At 36.7% G+C, this 18,589-nt stretch overlaps 2 protein-coding genes across 3 annotated transcripts; both read right to left on the minus strand.

The window, feature by feature from the left end:
* Nucleotides 1-3,767: 3,767 nt before the first annotated feature.
* LOC111329586 (E3 ubiquitin-protein ligase MYLIP) lies at nt 3,768-7,001 on the minus strand. The gene is made up of 4 exons (XM_022934315.2): nt 6,785-7,001; nt 6,474-6,664; nt 5,920-6,309; nt 3,768-4,519 (listed from the first exon to the last, which is right to left on the minus strand). The coding sequence occupies exons 1-4, from the start codon at nt 6,869-6,871 to the stop codon at nt 3,913-3,915; spliced, it is 1,275 nt and encodes a 424-aa protein (XP_022790050.2). The 5' UTR covers nt 6,872-7,001; the 3' UTR covers nt 3,768-3,912.
* A 2,279-nt stretch (nt 7,002-9,280) lies between these two features.
* LOC111319838 (dynein regulatory complex subunit 4) lies at nt 9,281-18,477 on the minus strand. 2 transcript variants are annotated; one of them, XM_088755340.1, is made up of 14 exons: nt 18,366-18,477; nt 15,887-16,262; nt 14,683-14,762; nt 14,352-14,408; nt 14,165-14,219; nt 13,919-14,007; nt 13,348-13,464; nt 12,749-12,880; nt 12,001-12,036; nt 11,441-11,527; nt 11,091-11,222; nt 10,664-10,741; nt 10,417-10,482; nt 9,281-9,959 (listed from the first exon to the last, which is right to left on the minus strand). In XM_088755340.1, the coding sequence occupies exons 1-14, from the start codon at nt 18,423-18,425 to the stop codon at nt 9,810-9,812; spliced, it is 1,515 nt and encodes a 504-aa protein (XP_088611466.1). In that variant the 5' UTR covers nt 18,426-18,477; the 3' UTR covers nt 9,281-9,809. The 2 variants fall into 2 exon arrangements, with proteins under 2 accessions (XP_088611466.1, XP_088611467.1); XM_088755341.1 differs by lacking the exon at nt 18,366-18,477 and adding an exon at nt 18,042-18,153.
* Between the last annotated feature and the right edge of the window lie 112 nt (nt 18,478-18,589).

An 18,589-nucleotide genomic window follows, 5' to 3' on the forward strand; every position in this document is an offset into this window, starting at 1 on the left:
CCCATTTCCGTTTTTGGTTCAGTGATATTTATATTTAAAATCTTTGTTAGATTGTATCTGTGTTCCTGCTTCGAAACTAAGTTATTAAGGTAGTCATTAGAGAGACCATAATATGATTTATAAGTTATGGATAGTACCCTTTTCGTGTAAAAATATGAAATAGGGGACCATCCCCTCAGCTTACACATGTCGTCCATATCGATGTCCCTAGGCAGATTATGGATTAACCTTGCAGCTCGCAGGTGGACACGCTCCATTTTTTCCATCTAGACCAGTGAGCATGAGCCCCATACAGCAATCCCATACAAGACAGATGGAATAATAGTCTTGAAATAAATAGACTCTAGAATAAACTTAGGTAGGAATTTTATACGTTTTAATATAGCGAGTTTCTTGTTAAACGTTTTACAGACGGCCATGATATCTTCTTTCCATGATAAGTTTTGATCGATGGTAACACCGAGACATTGAGATGATGACTTAAACTTGATGACATATTTCAATAGTGGCAAGGGACCAATAAAATCATGTTTCGACAACAATAAAGCCTCAGATTTTGTCTCATGGGCAGTCAACCTGTTTGAGTTGCACCAGGAAAGGACTTGATCCAGAATCGACTGTAAAACCACTATAATACCGTCTATATCCTTACCAATAGTCAAGATGGTGGTATCGTCGGCAAACATGAATAGGTCTCCATCAGTAAAAGCCTCCAGAAAGTCGTTTGCATAAACTGAAAATAGTCTTGGACCCAATATAGATCCTTGTGGAAAACCATATTTTATCAATCTGGGTCCAGACTTTATACCAGATAACTGGACAAATTGGCGACGCTCACATAAGTAGCTGGTAAACCAAGACAGAAAGTCTCCTGAGACACCCATTGCTTTAAGCTTTTGCTGAAGAATTAAGTGATTCACAGAATCAAACGCTTTTCTGAAGTCAATAAAGAGGACCCCCAACCTTCCATCTCGTGTCTAGGGCTTCCTTCCAGGTTTCAGTGAGGTAAAGTGAGAGAGTGTTTTCGTTCAAGTCTTTTCGTCCAAAAGTATTTCGTCCAAATCTTTTCGTCTAAAAGTATTTTCACCTAAGTCTGTTCGTTTACTTGTGAAGTCTTTTCTCGAAGAAAATAAATAACTTTTAGAAGGCTAGATAAGGCTATAGAAAGAACTTGTTGCGAGCCGCCGCCATTTTGGTACCGATACTTTTAGTCACCAATCTACGTTTACGAATTCAACGTCGTGAAGTTTACGATAAATACACAAAGAATAAATGAATTTGTAACGCAATATACTTTATTATATAGTGGCAAAAGTAAAGACTTGCTTGCCGTTTAATTATTTCACGCGAAAGAAATGAGAATATTAGGCTTGTTGTTAAGCGTCTATTGAGCGTAAAAGGGCAACGAAGTGTAACATCACTACGTGAATGGCTCGCAACAAGTTCTTTCTATAACCTTATCTAGCCTTCTAAAAGTTATATATTTGCTTCGAGAAGACCTAACAAGTAAACGAACAGACTTAGTGAAAATACTTTTGTACGAAAAGACGTGGACAAAAAGACCGTAATTCGTACCAGCCACCTAAAGGAAAATCTTTCTTCTAAAATTTCACCTAGTAAAGACTACAAAATTCCATTTGGTCATCAATTATCAAGCCCTTGAAAATACCGTATTAGATAGTGCCCCTTTAACACAGATTTACTTTCCCCCCTTGGAACTTGAATAGTGAGAACACATACAACTCGTAGAGTCCGGATCCACTTTGCAATTTTCTTGGGAGGGATAGTCAGTGTAGCAGCCCCTGTTGCACCATTCTCTCTAAGGGCTTTGCAAATAGATGCAGACATCGCCAGCAATAGTGTTGACCCCTTTACTCCCACGAGTGACCATGACAGAATTTCTCCTTACAATATCAACTTGGCCTAACTATATCAACACCAAGTGATTACAATAAAGACCAATATCAATTAGGAGATTATCCATTTATCCATTATCAAATTCTCTAAACCAACACCATAAGAGTTCTATGGCAGAAAGTAAGGAGAATAGCCCATTTCCGAATTACCCTTGGCCTCACTCTCAAAACGAGTCCTGGTGCTCATCCTTTCATACGATAATCAGTTTTCATTCACATGAAAATTCAACTCATTTTCACAAGAATGGTTGAGCACCAAGCCTCGTTTTGAAAAAGAGGCCAAGGGTAATTCGGAAATGGGCAATTGTAAGGAACATCTTGAGAGCAAAAGCGTTGAACTAAATGTAGTTATACTGGAAAGAACCAATACACAAGAGGATGTGATAACTGTTAATTTATTGTAATAATCAAAAGTTATTTACAACTTCCATTTAAAATAAAAGTATTTTTAATTCTCGCTGATATTTCCTTGACAACAAAAACAAGATCTCAAAATATCCATGGGCTATAAAAAGAGGAAACATAGACCTCACCAAAATTTTAATTTTTTTGTTTGTCTGAAGACTCTACAAAACATTGTAATTTCAGATTTTCAAGAAAAAGGTTGACAAGGACATGGGATTTTAAGAATCATTTGTTGCACTTGAGGTACTTTAGCATGCTCTAAGTAAAATCTGCTGAACTGCACTGAACCTGCATCACATTTCAGACCTAAAAAAAGGAACTTAACTAGAAAACTAAAAAAATAACATGCTGTAAGGACAAATAATGTACCCAAGGTACTGGATGAAAAATGACAAGATATCTTGTTATGCCATATTGCAAGATAAGTGATGACTGAATTATCTTTGACTGTGTTTGAGGTTTGCTGTGCATGGTTAAAAAAAAAAAAGAAAAGAAAAAAAGAAGGGTTCTAAAAGACAGTAGGCTACAGGTGAAGTTTGCCATAACTCAATAAAACATCAAGAAGCACAAATGCTTTAAAGACTTAGAGGCCAATCGCATTAAAAAAAAATTCAAATTGTGATGTTACTGCAACGTAAAGTTACAACGCAATGAAATAAAATTCTAGAATCTTAACTAATTATTACTCTCTCAAACATTTCATCAGCACTTGATTTTCCATATAGAGTGTGTTGAGCTTGATCACAAGAGCCAAACCTGATTAATACATGCACCAAAGTCCAACAAGTGTGTACATATTATATACAATTCTAAATGTACAGATCAAAATACACTTATCCTAAACTAGGTACCTGGATTCAGGTAAAAGCAGGAAAGATTTTACACTTCAGAGCTTCAGACTAAGCAAAGACAAATGCAAAGTAATGCAACTCAAACCAGTGTAACTCGTAACAAGCTCACTCTAACAAAATTAAAAATTTGTTTATGTTGCTTTAAATCCACAAACACATGCATTTTGTCACTTTTTCCTTCTGTGGTCTTATAACTTTGCAGAAGGGCAGTACAGAAACTATGGTAATTCTATTAATAGCAGTAAAATCATTGGTACTTATTATCAACAAACATTTAATTTAAGACCCATGGTTCTTTTCTTCTCATAAAAAAGTCTCCGAGACTAATAAATTCAAGTTATAAATACATCTTTTCAACGTTCTCTCAAAACCATATTATTCAAAACCTTACAAAATTATTCTCTCTTTCAAAAATACTTTTACCTTAGTCTGTCCATCAGGACCACAATGCTAGAAAGCATTGTGTACACTTCTCCTTTTTATCATAATTACTCTCTTCACTCTTTTCAAGGTTTGAGAGTTTTAAACCAATCCAAATGTTCTTGTCCTCCAACACACCAGACTTGTGGCAAGAAAAGCTGTTCTGTTCCACCAATGCCAGCAAAAGGTGCTCTCTCTTTAGCAGGGTCTACTTGGACAATTTGTTGTAACTTCATATCATGTTGAGGCAAATTCTTGGTTCTTGAGGTGACAAAGTGTCAAATGTTATCAGCACTTGTCCAAGTGTCCTCTCCACTCTTTCAGCTGACTGTGACTGGAAAGAAGACACGTTGAGCTTTCTGGATCTGTTCTCTGCAAATCGGACACAGTTCTACATTTGCTGCACAGACACTGCAAGAAACCAAGTGTCCACACGGACAAAACACAGTGTCAATCTGTGCATCCATACAGATCCTACACTTCAACGAGTCCTCCATCTTGGTCAACTTTTCTTGAAGCTGAGCAACTTTTGCATCACCAGTTTCAGATCCCAATTCAACCTGACACTCTGGAGGAGGATTTTGAATAGGATCACATCCTCGCTTATACAAAACTCTCCGACAGTGATCATACACCTCCTTTGAAGTCCTCTGTACATCAAAGATGTACTTTTTGTCTGATTCCTCATCTCCAAAGAAAGAAACTAGGGTTTCTTTCAAGTCTCGTGTGAATTGATCAGTGACCACATTCCGTACAGTTTCACATCGGTAAAATGTATGATACTCTGTAATGGATCTGTACAAAGCACAGGCAGCTTCCTGACTGGAGAGTCCAAATGCCAACAAAGATTCACCATCATCACTTCTAATTCTCAAGTAAAGATTGTTCTTGACATGAGTTGCCATCTTCAGGCCATTGTACAAAAACCTGAGAGTAAAGTTTTGAAAACTTAATACTTGATTTTACATCTAAATAAGATGGAATGCCACTACAATCTTTAGTAGCAACTCAATTGTTACTTAGTTGTTTAATACCCAAAAGTGAATAACTGTATCAATACATTATCCAGAAAACAACATTCAAGATATTAATTTAAATTGCCAGGTGGATGTGATACTTGGATCATTTTTTTCCACTTCACAAAGGGAAACTACAACTTGAAATGCAAGCACAACACATGGTAATCAGGTTGAGCACAGTAAAGTAGTGTTTTCATCAATTGTGTGAAAGGTCAAAGTTGAATTTAATACATGCAAATCTTGTTTCACTTTGTTTGGTCCAAGATAAATCTTACTGCCCTAATAAATGTCTTCTACATGTACTTTGTAAGACACACAAAGAGAATGATGCTGTTAATACACGGTTGTGACAAAAAAAAATTAGCTAAAGCCCTCATTTAAAATGTGATGACATTTGGTTAGATACTGAATAAACAAACTGGTCACGTTGAACGCTATAAAAAATATTGCAATTTCTTCATCGGATCAAAACCCTTTTTTTTTAATGGAGAGCAACTGAAGTGGATGAATGAGTAAAGTGACTTTTATTGTCCAAAATTGTATTCTTCGGTAATGTGGTTCATTTTATCTGGCTGTTCACGATTAAATTCACGAGGCTAGGCTCAAAGCAAGAAGAGTAAACTTAATCAGTAAACATCACGTATCTTGTGATAACTCTCACTTTATAAAGGACTCGCGAAAACATTGATAGCTTATCGATAGGGCTTTTTCCCAAAAACTTAGTCGTACCATATTGAAAAAATAGTTCGCAGTTCTTTGACAAATCAGAGAGTACTAAGGTGTTCTGATGGTCGAAGGTTCAGGCAGACATATTGCTTTCGAGTAAGAATCGTTCACTGGTGACAGAAACTGATTACCGCGGTAAAAAACTTCAAAAAGGAAACAATAAATCAAAATGAAGACGTGTTGTGGTTCACATATTACATATCCGAAAGAAATTAGATCTCTACTCGATAAAAGGAAATTACTTGAGGGTATTTCTTGTCTCTCATGCATACATGCCGCGTAAACAGGCCTTTTGACGTAACATTTCCATGATCAATTCAAATTCGGTTTTAAGCATTGGAAATTCCTCAAATTAGTATAAAATACACAAGATAAAGCTTAACGTTTTGTTACCCAACAAGTCGAATATACAGTGTAGCAGCAAATAAATTCTAATGGCACAAGTTAAGTTTAATTGCATATGAAAAGAAAACTTTAAATACATAAGGGCTGTTGTTTGTTTCCAAATATCCCACTTTATGCCTGAAAAACTTTTTTACCCAATAATATTTCATGATAACAGTTAATCAGCATAACACCTACCTTTCAACAAAGTTGAAGTCGGCATCAAATATTTTTATCTCCTCGCTTCCAACACCGATGTGTAGAGTATTTCCTGACTCGTTCTTCGCAAGATGATACTCTATTCCATAATTTTCCATCAGAGACATTTCTTTGATGAAAAATTGCGTAGCTGCTGGCGATCGAAGGCCTTTGAGCTTGGCATGTTCCTCTGAAACGCTGCTGCGAAACTCCGAGCTCCACTGTGATTCAATTTCTGATGCCTGACAATAATCGCACGGAGAGTAGGAATCGCCATGGTCCCCGATGGTTGCTTGTGCGATCAACGCATACACTGCTGCCGCTTTTTCCGGATCTGGGATAATTTTCCCTTCATCCAAATCGTTTTTCAAATGAAGAAAATACTGATGCCTTCAAAGAAAAAAAAAAGTGGTAACATTTTAAGTATACAGCTGACACCATTGTACTCAACACGACAAGTAAGCTACTGTTGAAGATGGCGCCAAAAGAAATGATAACGAGAATTAAGACCATTACAATGATTCATAAACTCGAAAAACATTTTATGATTGTACCTGGTGGTGTCTTGAAGTAGATACTGCGGCTGAACAAAAAATTTTACACGGAACTGCAAGCGGTATGGTGGTGCACCAGGGATTTGACGTCGAATTCTATTTCTAGTGTTGAGCCAAAGTGTTTCGCCCTTTGGGCCCGAGAACTGAAGTCCAAAATAGTCCACTTCAATTATCCCAAGTCTTTTGCACACCTAAGGAAGAGAAGTGAGAGAATCGTGATGAATAAACGCGAAGGAAAAAAGTTACATCAGAAAATACACTTTGAAAGCAATTGCTGGACTTTGAGCCCAGAGCAGAACAAAACAACGCACCTCATCTAAAAGGTCTTGTCCTATCGCTTTAGTTCTAAAATTGAACTCTGTAAGAACAAAGTCAGGCAGGGACACGTAACAGCGCATTCTACGTCGAAGTTCTGATATTTCCCGCTACCTTTCCATAGAAATTTGATACACAACTGACTAAACAGTGTTCGTCCACGGAGATCTTGTTGTTCTGCACAAAATTTTTACGGCGAACTTCGTTGAAATGGACTTCGAACCAAAAGGTCATTCCCACTTCACGTGCTGGGCAAAGTGCGGACCAATCAGATTAGCGTGTTTAATTTATCAACCAATCATCGCAATAAGGGAAACCATCTGGGGTTTCCCCGCCCTCCAGGCGGAAAATTATGAACTCCAAGGTTTAAAATTAAAAATTATTGCACGAGCAAGATTTTTGCTTCCTTCATGATATTTCGCTTTCTCCATGTCACGTGCACATTTTGAAAAACAAAACGGCCTGCTTTGCTTTATCTGGTCTTTTAGCTCATTTTTCGAACTTGAAACGTCGTCAATCGAACAGTGTTGCGTTGTTACTTCACCTAGAAAATAACCGGATGTGAGTTTTGAAAAATCTGCGAACAAAATTCAAACCGGTAGAAAAAAATATGTCCGATAACAAGTTTACTAAAATTATTAATTTTTATCATAATTGACGAGGATTTTTAGCTTCCAAGGCGAAATAATTTTATGTGTGGATCTCTGCGGGAAAGTCAGGCGAAAAGATTCGAAAATTTTAAGATTGCAAGAAATCGATTTGTCTTTTATCGCAGAACCTCATTTTTTCTTTCTTTTACAAATGAGCTGTTCTATTCATAACGTTGCTTTTACTCGTAAGCTAACAGATACAACTGAATTTCAAACGCTATTCTCATGAACAAGATAAACAAGGTACTCTGTACTTTCTGGTCGTCAAAAGTCCGTGGAAAACCCGTGTGCTGCCGGCTTTGGTGCCGCGCCACGGACTTTCCACGTGATTATTACACAAACTCACGTTTGGATAATTAAGATTAGCAAAACAAAGAACTAAACGAAGCGTGGACTTTACCTGTCGAACTAATTCCAATTCCGTTCAAAAGCAGCCAGTTTAGACAAGTTTGATTTATCTTATCACCTGGAAATCTTTGAGGAAAAAGAGCAGAATCTGTCTTTCTTCGAACCAGAACCAATCAAAGGGGCTTTTTTTTTAAAGAGAGGGGTAGAGTGAAGGGAACTTGAAAAAAGAGTGGAACTGAAGTTCACTCACAAGGTAGTTATTGTTTCTTAGAACAAAACTTATCACGCAATTATACCGGCAGCGCCATGGAAAAGATGCAACTTTTCCTTTGAATCCGAAGGTGATTTTGTAAATTAGGAACTCGTACAATTGAATCAGAAAAACCGCATCTTTACGAATTGCCTGCGTTGTTAACGAAATAAAAACCTCGAAAGTGAGAAAAATTATATACAAAAGCATTGAATTTTCCACGACGGAAGCATACTGCGAATCTAACAAGTGTTAAATTTGTGAAATCACCTAAAAGAAAATTATACAAACAAATTCACCTAATTTATTGTTTGCCCCTCATTTACCTCTCAATTTATTTCAAACCTCATTTGACTTACAGAAAACGGCGGCTTTCGATTGTTCATTTTAGACAGGGAGTCAAGCTCCGATTTTAAAACTCGAAAATGAAACCTAGAAACGCTAGGGCGGAACCGTAGTGCAACGTCTCAAAATAAATTTCCTTTTACGAAAAAAGCTGACAACAGCAACTCATTGTTTGCTCCATAGTCTACTAGAGCTATCGCCTTTTCCCCTGACTTTAAGTCGTCCACGGTACTGAACCACTTGTTCTTTTCGGTCGATTCAGTCAAACCAGGTTTTTATGTGCAAGAGATTATTTAAATACAGTATTGCCCTTCCTTTCTCACGGACGAAAGTGAGTTTTTTCTTTTTTTTTTTTCCGTGACGCAATATTGACCTTACCGCCAACAACTTATTTTGATGGGCAAATATTATAAATATCAATGTCTGCTGAGGTTCCAAGATTGTCTCCGCGCGTCACGTTTCGATTTGTTTGCCTCCAAAGCTTCTAAAAAAAACTAACATTTTCTTGGTATTTCGACAGGGTTTTTTTTAATATATACTATAAGGAATGAAGCAAGTTCGAGAAAGCTTTCGTGCACAGCCAACATATAACTGATATATTGCATCACAATTAAAATAAGTTGTCAAGTACTTGTAGGGTAAACAATAAGCCCACAAAATGGCCCAATATAGGGTCTCGTAGCTTTTCTCGGCGTCAACAAAAGTTCGTAATATAGAGATGTTTTCTTAAGATTACATAAAAATTAGGACAAAGATGCGCATGAATTCAAACTTTTAACAAATAATGAATACGAAAAGGGAACTCTAGCCGAATTCTAAAGATTCTATTTGCCCAGACGAACTGGCGCCACAACTCAAACACCACCCTCTTTAATAACGCTAATGAAAACGAAATTGGATATTCATCAATATTTTTAATTAGAATTTCTTCCAAGTTTACAACTTTCGCCATAATTTTTGCAGTACGCTTAATTCAGTTTGTTGATACAGGAGTACACTTAGAAAATGAATCTTTCTCAACTGATGGTTCAGTCGCTTGGACGAATGATAACAGTTTATTTATACAGAGAAAATTCACCAAATTCTCAACAAGACAATATGCTAAATAGATCGAGATTAAAGTGAAAACGGCTATGAAAACTGCTATGACAGCATTTTCAGGAACACAACCACTGTACATCAAAGAACTTAGATGAAAAAACCAAAACAAAAATATTCCAAGAAAACGTATAAAATGAGTTTTTCCGTGCGAAACGCCATTGAAGGAAATGCACACGATAAAAATATGAATAAGTAAGACAGTTCTCTTGAAGACTCTACTTACGTGGCTAGAATTCTATTTACAAATTGTTATTCATGTGTCGGAGCTAAAATGAAATGGTCTCAGAAATTAACATGTACACAGTGGAAGAAAAGCGTTCTATCAGGTTAGGTTGGTGCCGCAACAAGACCCGCCGGGCCTCGGCCGAGTTGTTGTCCTCCGACGTTGCTCTCAAGGGGCTTGAACCCGAGTTCTTCGGTCGGTACACCAAATGATTGGAGCTTTGCTTCGTATGTTCGGATGAGATCATTATGAGCCTGAAATCAAACCAAACATTTCAATTAAATCTTCAGTCTTTGATAACAATTGTACCTGCATGGGAACTAATGGCCTGCTAATAAGCTCTCTCTGTTAGAAAGGGGTGACTGGGAGGGGAGGGGAGAGGAGGAAACTTTAAACAGTTTGCCATTCTGGAAAAATTGCATCAAGAAACCCTCTTTTACCCTAAGACTTCAGGGTTTACTCTGTTCTAGCTGACCTACTGTGCCACAGGCAACCAACTTCTGCCTTTCGGCGAGTATACTTAATGACAGCTGTTAAGAGTCAGGCAGCCAAGATTTCTGGGGCAAGATCCTCCAGGCACTTAGTGATTCTTCTAAGAGCACAGCTTTGTAAGCACAAAAGATGCCCAACTCGAATCTTTTCGAGACACTCCGCCAAAAAGGTTTAACAGGTAACTTAGTTACAAATTAATCAACAAGTATTGTACTATACCTTGCAAACACGTGCCAATTCGTACTGTAAGTCTTTAATGGCACTGTTCTTTGAGTCTAAAACATCCTGGAAGAAAACAAGGCGGAAAAAGTTCCTCGAACACGGAAAACAAATAATTAGAAAAAAATATCAGGCCAACAATTTTCTGTAGAGAAGTTAAGAAGATTTCGTCAGCACGAGTAACGAGTTTCTTTAAGACAATGGAGGACGTAGCAAACCACTTTAATAAAAAGTTATTGGAGCTCACCTCAAGTTTTCTGGTTACAACAGTCAATGCAGTAGGATCCAAGTTGGATGCTGACAACACTTCGTTCAGCTGCGCTTCCTGTAAAAAGATCGTAAAGTAAGCTAGGTAGACCATAATTAATGTGATGAGAAGTGTACTGTACTTTCATGAACACAAGAAAAAAAACTCCTAGGCTCAGTTGCAAGGAACAGCCGCATTGTTTGTTTGGTAAAAAATAGGGGAACTACAAGAAAAACACGCGAAGAGAGTAAAAATCACCAGTGTCTTTCTACCAATGAGTATTCAAACAGCAAAACTTTTTCAACACTCAGAAATTGAATTGAAAATGTGTTAGCGGTGTAAACAATTACGGATCTTTGTTTCTGTAGAAGGAAGACAAGAAAACGACAATTACGCCATGTCTTGTCACTGATCTTTTAGCATGTACCTTTTTCTCAAGTGTATCAGCCAGAGCTGTCAGTTTCTTCTCAAGAAGCAAGTTTTTGAAGTTGCTCTTCTGTTGAACCTCATGTATAGCCTTGACAAATTTGCCATACAACTCGTCACGTTCACTTTGTGTCTACATCATAAAAAAAGAGAGTTTGTCTAAGCATTGAGAACATTTTCACTGCACTGACTCAACGACGGAAGAACCATGCTTAACTTTCCCATATTTTTTATGCAAAACAATACATGTGAACAGGCTGTACACTTTGTCTTGGGTTGTACTCCTTATATCTGAAAAAAAAAAAAAAAAAAAAAAAACAGCGCATATTCTAAATTCATGAGATCACAAACCTGACTGAAGCGCTGTTGAAGAACTTCGTGTTCCCAGTGTAAACTCCGAAGCTCTTCTTCTTGAACTTTAAGTCGTGCTTTGGCACTCTACAAATTGAAAATAAAATCGAATTGTTTCTTTTTATCAGTCTCTTTCGAAAACAAGTTATGCCCTGCCGTGCATCTTACAACTTCAGCATCGTCCACTACTGAAAGAAACCCGCGCCCCATTAAAGAACAGCTTCAAAATTCCAAACCTCTTTGTAAAACGGCGACAGCTGAAGATTAGAGAAAACCATCACATTTACAAAAACGTTGGAGTGTTGTTAAGCTACATTTAATTATATTTTCCTTCATTCCTCCTCTTTGCGTTGTAAATTAATGTCTACATGCACTACCGAGTTCTGATTCAACAAAAAGGAAGACACCCAATACTTATGAAAAAACTAACATTTACAAACATTAAGGAGAGGTTAAACGTGTTACAATTTGACCAGTAGTAAGGATCTTAAGTCGCAGCCGATAAATCGTTTTCTACCCACAAAGTGGAAAAATCTCCCTTTTGTGATAGTAATACTTACTGCCAAGGACGCTTTGTCTTTTTCATAGTTTGCAAGCTGTAGAAAAAAAAAAAGGAATAATTAATACGTAATAATTCTTAAACATTTTAAACTAATACTGTGATTGTTATTGTGGGCTCACTTTAATCACAGCTGCCTCAAACTGAATAATACAGTTTGACACCACTGTTCTCACTGCCGCTGAAATTTTTGTACCTGTCTGACGCCCTCAATTGCACACACCCCCCCCCGCTTTGCCACCGTGTGACAAAAAAAGTCCCCCCGATCAAAGAATTCAACCTGAGGCCTTCAGATTTTGCTATCCAGAATTCTTTGACACCGAGTTGTAGAATGGTCTTTGACTACAATCTGCCACAAAATAGCTGTCACTGCCGCTGAATTTTTTGTTGCAAACGCCCTAATTGGACCTCCTCATTCCCTGTACAATGTTTCCCTGTACAATGTTTCCCTGTACAATGTTTCCCTGTACAATGTTTCCCTGTACAATGTTTCCCTGTATAATGTTTCCCTGTACAATGTTTCCCTGTACAATGTTTCCCTGTACAATGTTTCCCTGTACAATGCACCCTCAATACTGCTCTGTTAGAAGTCAAATTTATAGCGACTTTTTTCCAACCACTTGACTTTAAGTCAGAGTTTCTTTAGTCACTAATAAAAAATAATTCAAAAGTGTTTTGCTTGGATAAAGTTGAAAGTTGAGAAAAAACTGTCACAATATTCCTTCATAATATTTGCTGTTTAGTTTCACCTGTTTTCTCAGTTCTTCCACCTCCTCTCTGGCTTTCTGTAATGGTTCTGTTAATCTCTTATTCTCTGCCATGATTTCATTCATTTGTTTCTCCATTCTCTCCTCCTTCTTTTTCATCTCCTCGACTTGTTCCTGACGAAAATAATAAACAAGAACTGATGAGGTGACTGTTTTCTAAACTTACTTGTCGCACTCTGTCATTTAATTCTGTTAACATCTTTGTTGGGAAAATACAATTACCACACTGGTAAGTGCCCTACGAAATTGTAAAATCCAACTCTCCAACTTCCAGTTCAACCTGGAAACATTGGACAAGAATCGCCACTTCATAAAATGTCCGGTGCTAACTTCATATTAATATTATTATTAAAATTGAAAGTTTAACAGCATTGTCTTACCACTGAAATGGTTACAATTGTTGGAGGGTACCTGGCTTGAAGTTATTTTTACCATTTTGGTTTTCTATTTCTTTTTATAAGCTATAGTTTCAACCTTGTTACCATTTTGGTTCTTACTTTTGGCCGATTATATATTAAGCTTCTTTTTTTTTTGTATAAAAATTTCTGTAAATCTAACAAATGTGCTTCATCATGAATTACCTTCAGAGAGTTTATTAGAGCCAAATTATTCAGTGTTATATCATTGTAGTAATTCTTGATGTCACTGAAGGCTTTCTCGTGATTCTTCATCAAGGTGTTGATTTGACCATTCTTGCGCTGAAAACAAAAATGTTTAAAGCACAAGCAGATATTAATACTGTAAGAGTATCACAAAGATGGACACAATAAGATAAATCAGTCTATAGGCACGTAAGATACTGCATATAAACCCCTTAAGCTTGTATCTTTTTTGTTGCCATAGTGAATGTACAACAAGTTGGTGACGAAGTCTGCAGGGAGAGTCATCAAGTGGGAAGTTGTAATGTTCTTATGACTTGATGTTTGATTGAAACTTATTAATTAAAGTGAAATAAACATTTGCCAATGTTAAATTCCATTTTTGTTTCTTGTTTTTTTTTCTTTAATTCTTGCTTAATTTTCGTTTTACCCTTTTTTCCCCTAATGAACAAAACCATTATTTACTAAATAAATGCTGCTTTTTGCATTGTAGTGTTTACAAAAATGCCACACAAAATATGTGCATGTATATTAAAAACAATAAGGATCAAACCTCTTCAATTTCATGTATTTCAGTTTTTCTCCTCAGCTCTAGTTCCTCTCTGAGTGCCTTCATTTTCTTGTCATACTTTGACTCAATTTCTGTGAAAAAGGTCAATTAACCAACATTTTAAGTGGAGAATATATTTGTTAGAGGAAGCAAATTGTTCTTCCTTATGGCAAACAAGTAAGGCAGAAAATTGCTTTTAATGCAGCAAAAACCTTAATAGTGAGTTACTTAGAACTCTCCTTCACTTACCTTTAACTTGTCTCTCAAAGTCTTGTCTGAGTTTTGTTACATGCTCATCCTGACCCTTTAAAATTGAAAAACAAAAATGTTTGTGATTAATAAAATACAAAATCAAACAGCTATGGTACAAAAATCTGAAACTTTTTGTATTGACATGAGCTGATACGTAAATGACAATTCAATTTGTTGTAGTCACCTTCTTGAGATTTTTAACAACATCTTCATGAGAAAGTTCTTGTTCTTTTAGTTCCACCTGAAGAGAGATGATACACTTCACATAAAAAACCCTCATAACTAACACTTTAATCATCAGAACTTGAGCTGTACTACCCATGATGCTCTTTGATATAATTCCCCATAAATATGCAAACCTCCACACCCCAAAAGCAGTATGCATGTTCTCCATACTGTTGTCTATACTTTTCCTCAGGTGTTGACTGGGACAATTTGTTTAACAATCAAGAGCTGCTTTTTTTATGTTATTTTACATAATGAACAATATTCAGAAGGGATATATATCCAGGTACCTTGAGAGATCTCTTGTCCTTTCTTAGGTCTTGCTCATTGCCTTTGTGGTCGTCTTGTGCTAACTTCAATGCCACAGCACCTAATGACAAAATTGGCAGGAAATAATGATGAAAGTACTTTTTGAAATGTTTTAACAAAGAGCGGGTTAACTTTGTGCTTTTTAACAATTACACTTTGACTTGAATCTCTACACACAAACTAGGAAATCTGCTACAGTGTTAGATACAGCTTCTCTTAACTTTCTAATACCACAAAAAACACCTTATCAAAGAGGTTTTCTCACTTAACACTGCTCACCAAACATACAGTCAAGTACACATAGTACCATGGGAAGTACACCAATAAAAGTTTTAAAACCATTATAGAAATCAGTAGATGGTTCAATCCCAGGAGTGACATGATCATGTACAGTTACTGTCTGGGTGAGGGCAGTCCTGAGAAGGACTGTCTTTGGTAGCAGTAACTAAGGTTTTGACAACCTGAGTGGAAGTCATCGTCAGAATCAATTTGAGTGTACTAAGTGCAGTTCCTTGCACGAACTAGACTCAACTGAAAAATTATGACTGATATAGTACAACACATAAAGTCTTTGCTTTAAACTTCAAAAACTGTGAAACTAAGAAACTTAAGAACCCTGTACTGTTATTGCATAGACAGGAACATTAGCCAATCCAAAATAAGCAAACAACACTGTAAGCAGTCAATGCTTTGTTGTGGTTTCTTGGTTTGTTTTAGATCTCTGATGTGATTAGTACATCATAACCCAACATATTCACTATTCTACATATTAATTACCACTTCACCACCACACTGGTATACTGCCAAGGGATACTATATAAAAAAATTTGGAGTTTCAAACAGAAATTTACATGCAGGTGCTAAGTGTGTCAGGAAACGATTTGAATGGAGGTAATATGGAAAAGAAGAAAGAACACACTATTCTTTCTTTTTCATTTCAAAGGTTTTCCTTCATTAAAAACTTCTACAAGGATTACAAACCCATTACAAATGTGTCTTTCTGGTTGGGTAATAAGTCAATTCAAAACAAGCTGTACCCCCTCTAATATGGACAATCAAGGTCAGTTGATCCTTTAAAGTCCATCTTGAGGGATTTGATTGATCATATCCAAAATATTATATCATTTTGTGAGCTTCAAAGTGAAGATTTTCTAATTTTATTTTTTAATATCTCAGGTTACTTACTTTCAGCTTTAAGTTCTGCAATGTTGTTCTGGTGTTCATACAATAAATGCTTCACTTTCTGTTTGTAAACTTTGATTTCTACTTGGTGCCTTTCCTCTGCCTCCTCCATTTCCCTGTCTTTGTTACGTAGCTCTGCCTTTCTTTCTTCAAGCTGTCGTTTTGTGATTTCCCAAAAAGTGTTCACTTTATCTCGCTCCAGTTGAAAGTAATTGCGTTCTTCACGTTCTCTATCTAACTCCTCTCTTAATCGGACAATGTGTTCTTCCAACTGTTCTTTACTCATCTCCTCTGTGCTAATTCCATCTACTATTGTAGGTGTCTTCGATTTGGCAGACTTCTTTTTTCCTTTCTTTTTTCCACTTTTCTTTTTAGGAGGCTATTCAGGGAGAAAAAAGCGAGAATCTCTTTAACATATGAGTATTTTCTTTAGATAACTAAAAAGGGCACCAAGAGGAGCGACGGGTCCCTGCATGATCTGGTTTCACACACATACACACACACACACACACACACACACACACACACACACACACACACACACACACACACACACACACATTTTAGAAAAAATTCACATGCCCATGTACTTCAAACAGTAATCCATGTGCCTAAAATTTTGAAGGGAAAACTTCAAATCTCTCTTACCTTGCCTTTCTGTAATCACATATAAACTGCCTTTCACAATGTCATATAAACTGTTTACCACCCTCCACAGACACCATAAGGAATCTTGACTAAAATATTATTCCCCATACCATAGAACCATCTCCTTTTTCATTACAGTGCCTTGACCTATCAGACTACATGTATGCTTTCATTAAATGTAACAGCAAAATTAAAGTATGGGTAAGCAACCTGGTTGTTACAGGCTTGTTAAAATCATATGTATCTAGTTCATCATATATCATAGTCACAAGGTAAAGCTAGTGAAGAAAGTGAATACATTTGAAGTTCAGCACATTTAGCTTCTACTAATACAAATGATCATCATGATATCTAAAGCAAGATTGTTCTGGAATGGATACTGACACCATAATGTAAAACATAAAAAAACATATCGTAAAGTCGACGAACTTAAATTAACAATGACTTACAATCCAAAATATAACAAAGGCTAGCAAAGTTAAAGCTACCAAAGTTAAAGCTACCCTGCATTATATAACAGACGTATATGTGCACGATCCTTCGCAGTAAAGCACTATTTGAGCAATAGTGAAAATTAGACCTGAAAAAAGTTTCAGGCCTGTACGGGATTCGAACCACTGACCTCTGCGATACTAGTGCAGCGCTCTACCAATTGAGCTAACAAGCCAACTGGGAGCAGGCCATCAAATTAATTCGACATAAACCCGTAGATGATAAATCAAACAACAACAAACATATGAAACATATGTATGAACTGCGGTTATGAAACGTATATGTGCACGATCCTTCGCAGTAAAGCAGTTCATACATATGTTTCATATGTTTGTTGTTGTTTGATTTATCATCTACGGGTTTATGTCGAATTAATTTGATGGCCTGCTCCCAGTTGGCTTGTTAGCTCAATTGGTAGAGCGCTGCACTAGTATCGCAGAGGTCAGTGGTTCGAATCCCGTACAGGCCTGAAACTTTTTTCAGGTCTAATTTTCACTATTGCTCAAATAGTGCTTTACTGCGAAGGATCGTGCACATATACGTTTCATAACCGCAGTTCATACATATGTTTCATATGTTTGTTGTTGTTTGATTATATAACAGAGTTCATTACAAATAAATTCAAACATTTCAAGTTAGTTTCGACATTTGTTTGAAAGTATGCAAGAAGTTTTCCTCAAAAATTGTAAAATATTGTACATATAGCTAGCAAAATTTATAACAACAATAAGAGTTAAACACACGTTTTGCGAAATCGCGCGCTGTTAAAGGCAATATTCATTTAAATGCAAACTTTAAGGAAATATAATGTTCGAGGAACTCAATAGAGCTTGCTTAGATCAACTGCAACGAAATGTAATCGTTTTGAAATGTCTTGAATCACGGGAAAATACGGTTGCTCAACCAATACCCTTTTACCTCCTTGTGTAGTAAACTTTACATTCGTCAAATTATGATTTGATACAAAATTTGTTGTTTACCCATCTTATAAACAAAATGGTAATAAATCGCCACTTACCATGATGAAGAACTCGGATTTTTACTATAATACAACCGGACTTTCCGAAAAATAGAGTTCTTCCACCGAACAAGAAATGCTGTTGCTTGGAAACGAATGAAACAAAGTCCCGTATTGGAAAATGGTGAATACCGCTGAAAAGCGTGAACGCAGGTTTCGTCATGCAGTCCAGCAGTCGAGCGGGCAGTACATCACTAGGGAGTCCCAAGCAAGGCACTCGGAAGTAAATAAATTGCATGGAAATAGATTTAAACTTTGGTGACAACTCGAACAAATTGCAAGACGGAAACAAATTAACTTAATTAGGGTTTTTGGTACACTTACAAATTCAGGATTTCTCTTTTGCGATGGACGTCGTTCATTCCTCCTTTTTCTTTTCTCCATTATGCTTTTCTTTCATCATTTCTGTATTATCTTAGGAGTATAGTTCGGTAGATGGTTACCCGCCTCGATTTAAGTCCGCTATCCGCCGGTCAGCGGAATTTAAAGTGAGAAAGATAAAATGTTGCTGTCAATGTTGTTGTTGAAAATTGATTAGATTCTTCCCA

This window comes from Stylophora pistillata, chromosome 3, assembly GCF_964205215.1.
Source record: "Stylophora pistillata chromosome 3, jaStyPist1.2, whole genome shotgun sequence".
NCBI lineage: Eukaryota > Metazoa > Cnidaria > Anthozoa > Scleractinia > Pocilloporidae > Stylophora > Stylophora pistillata.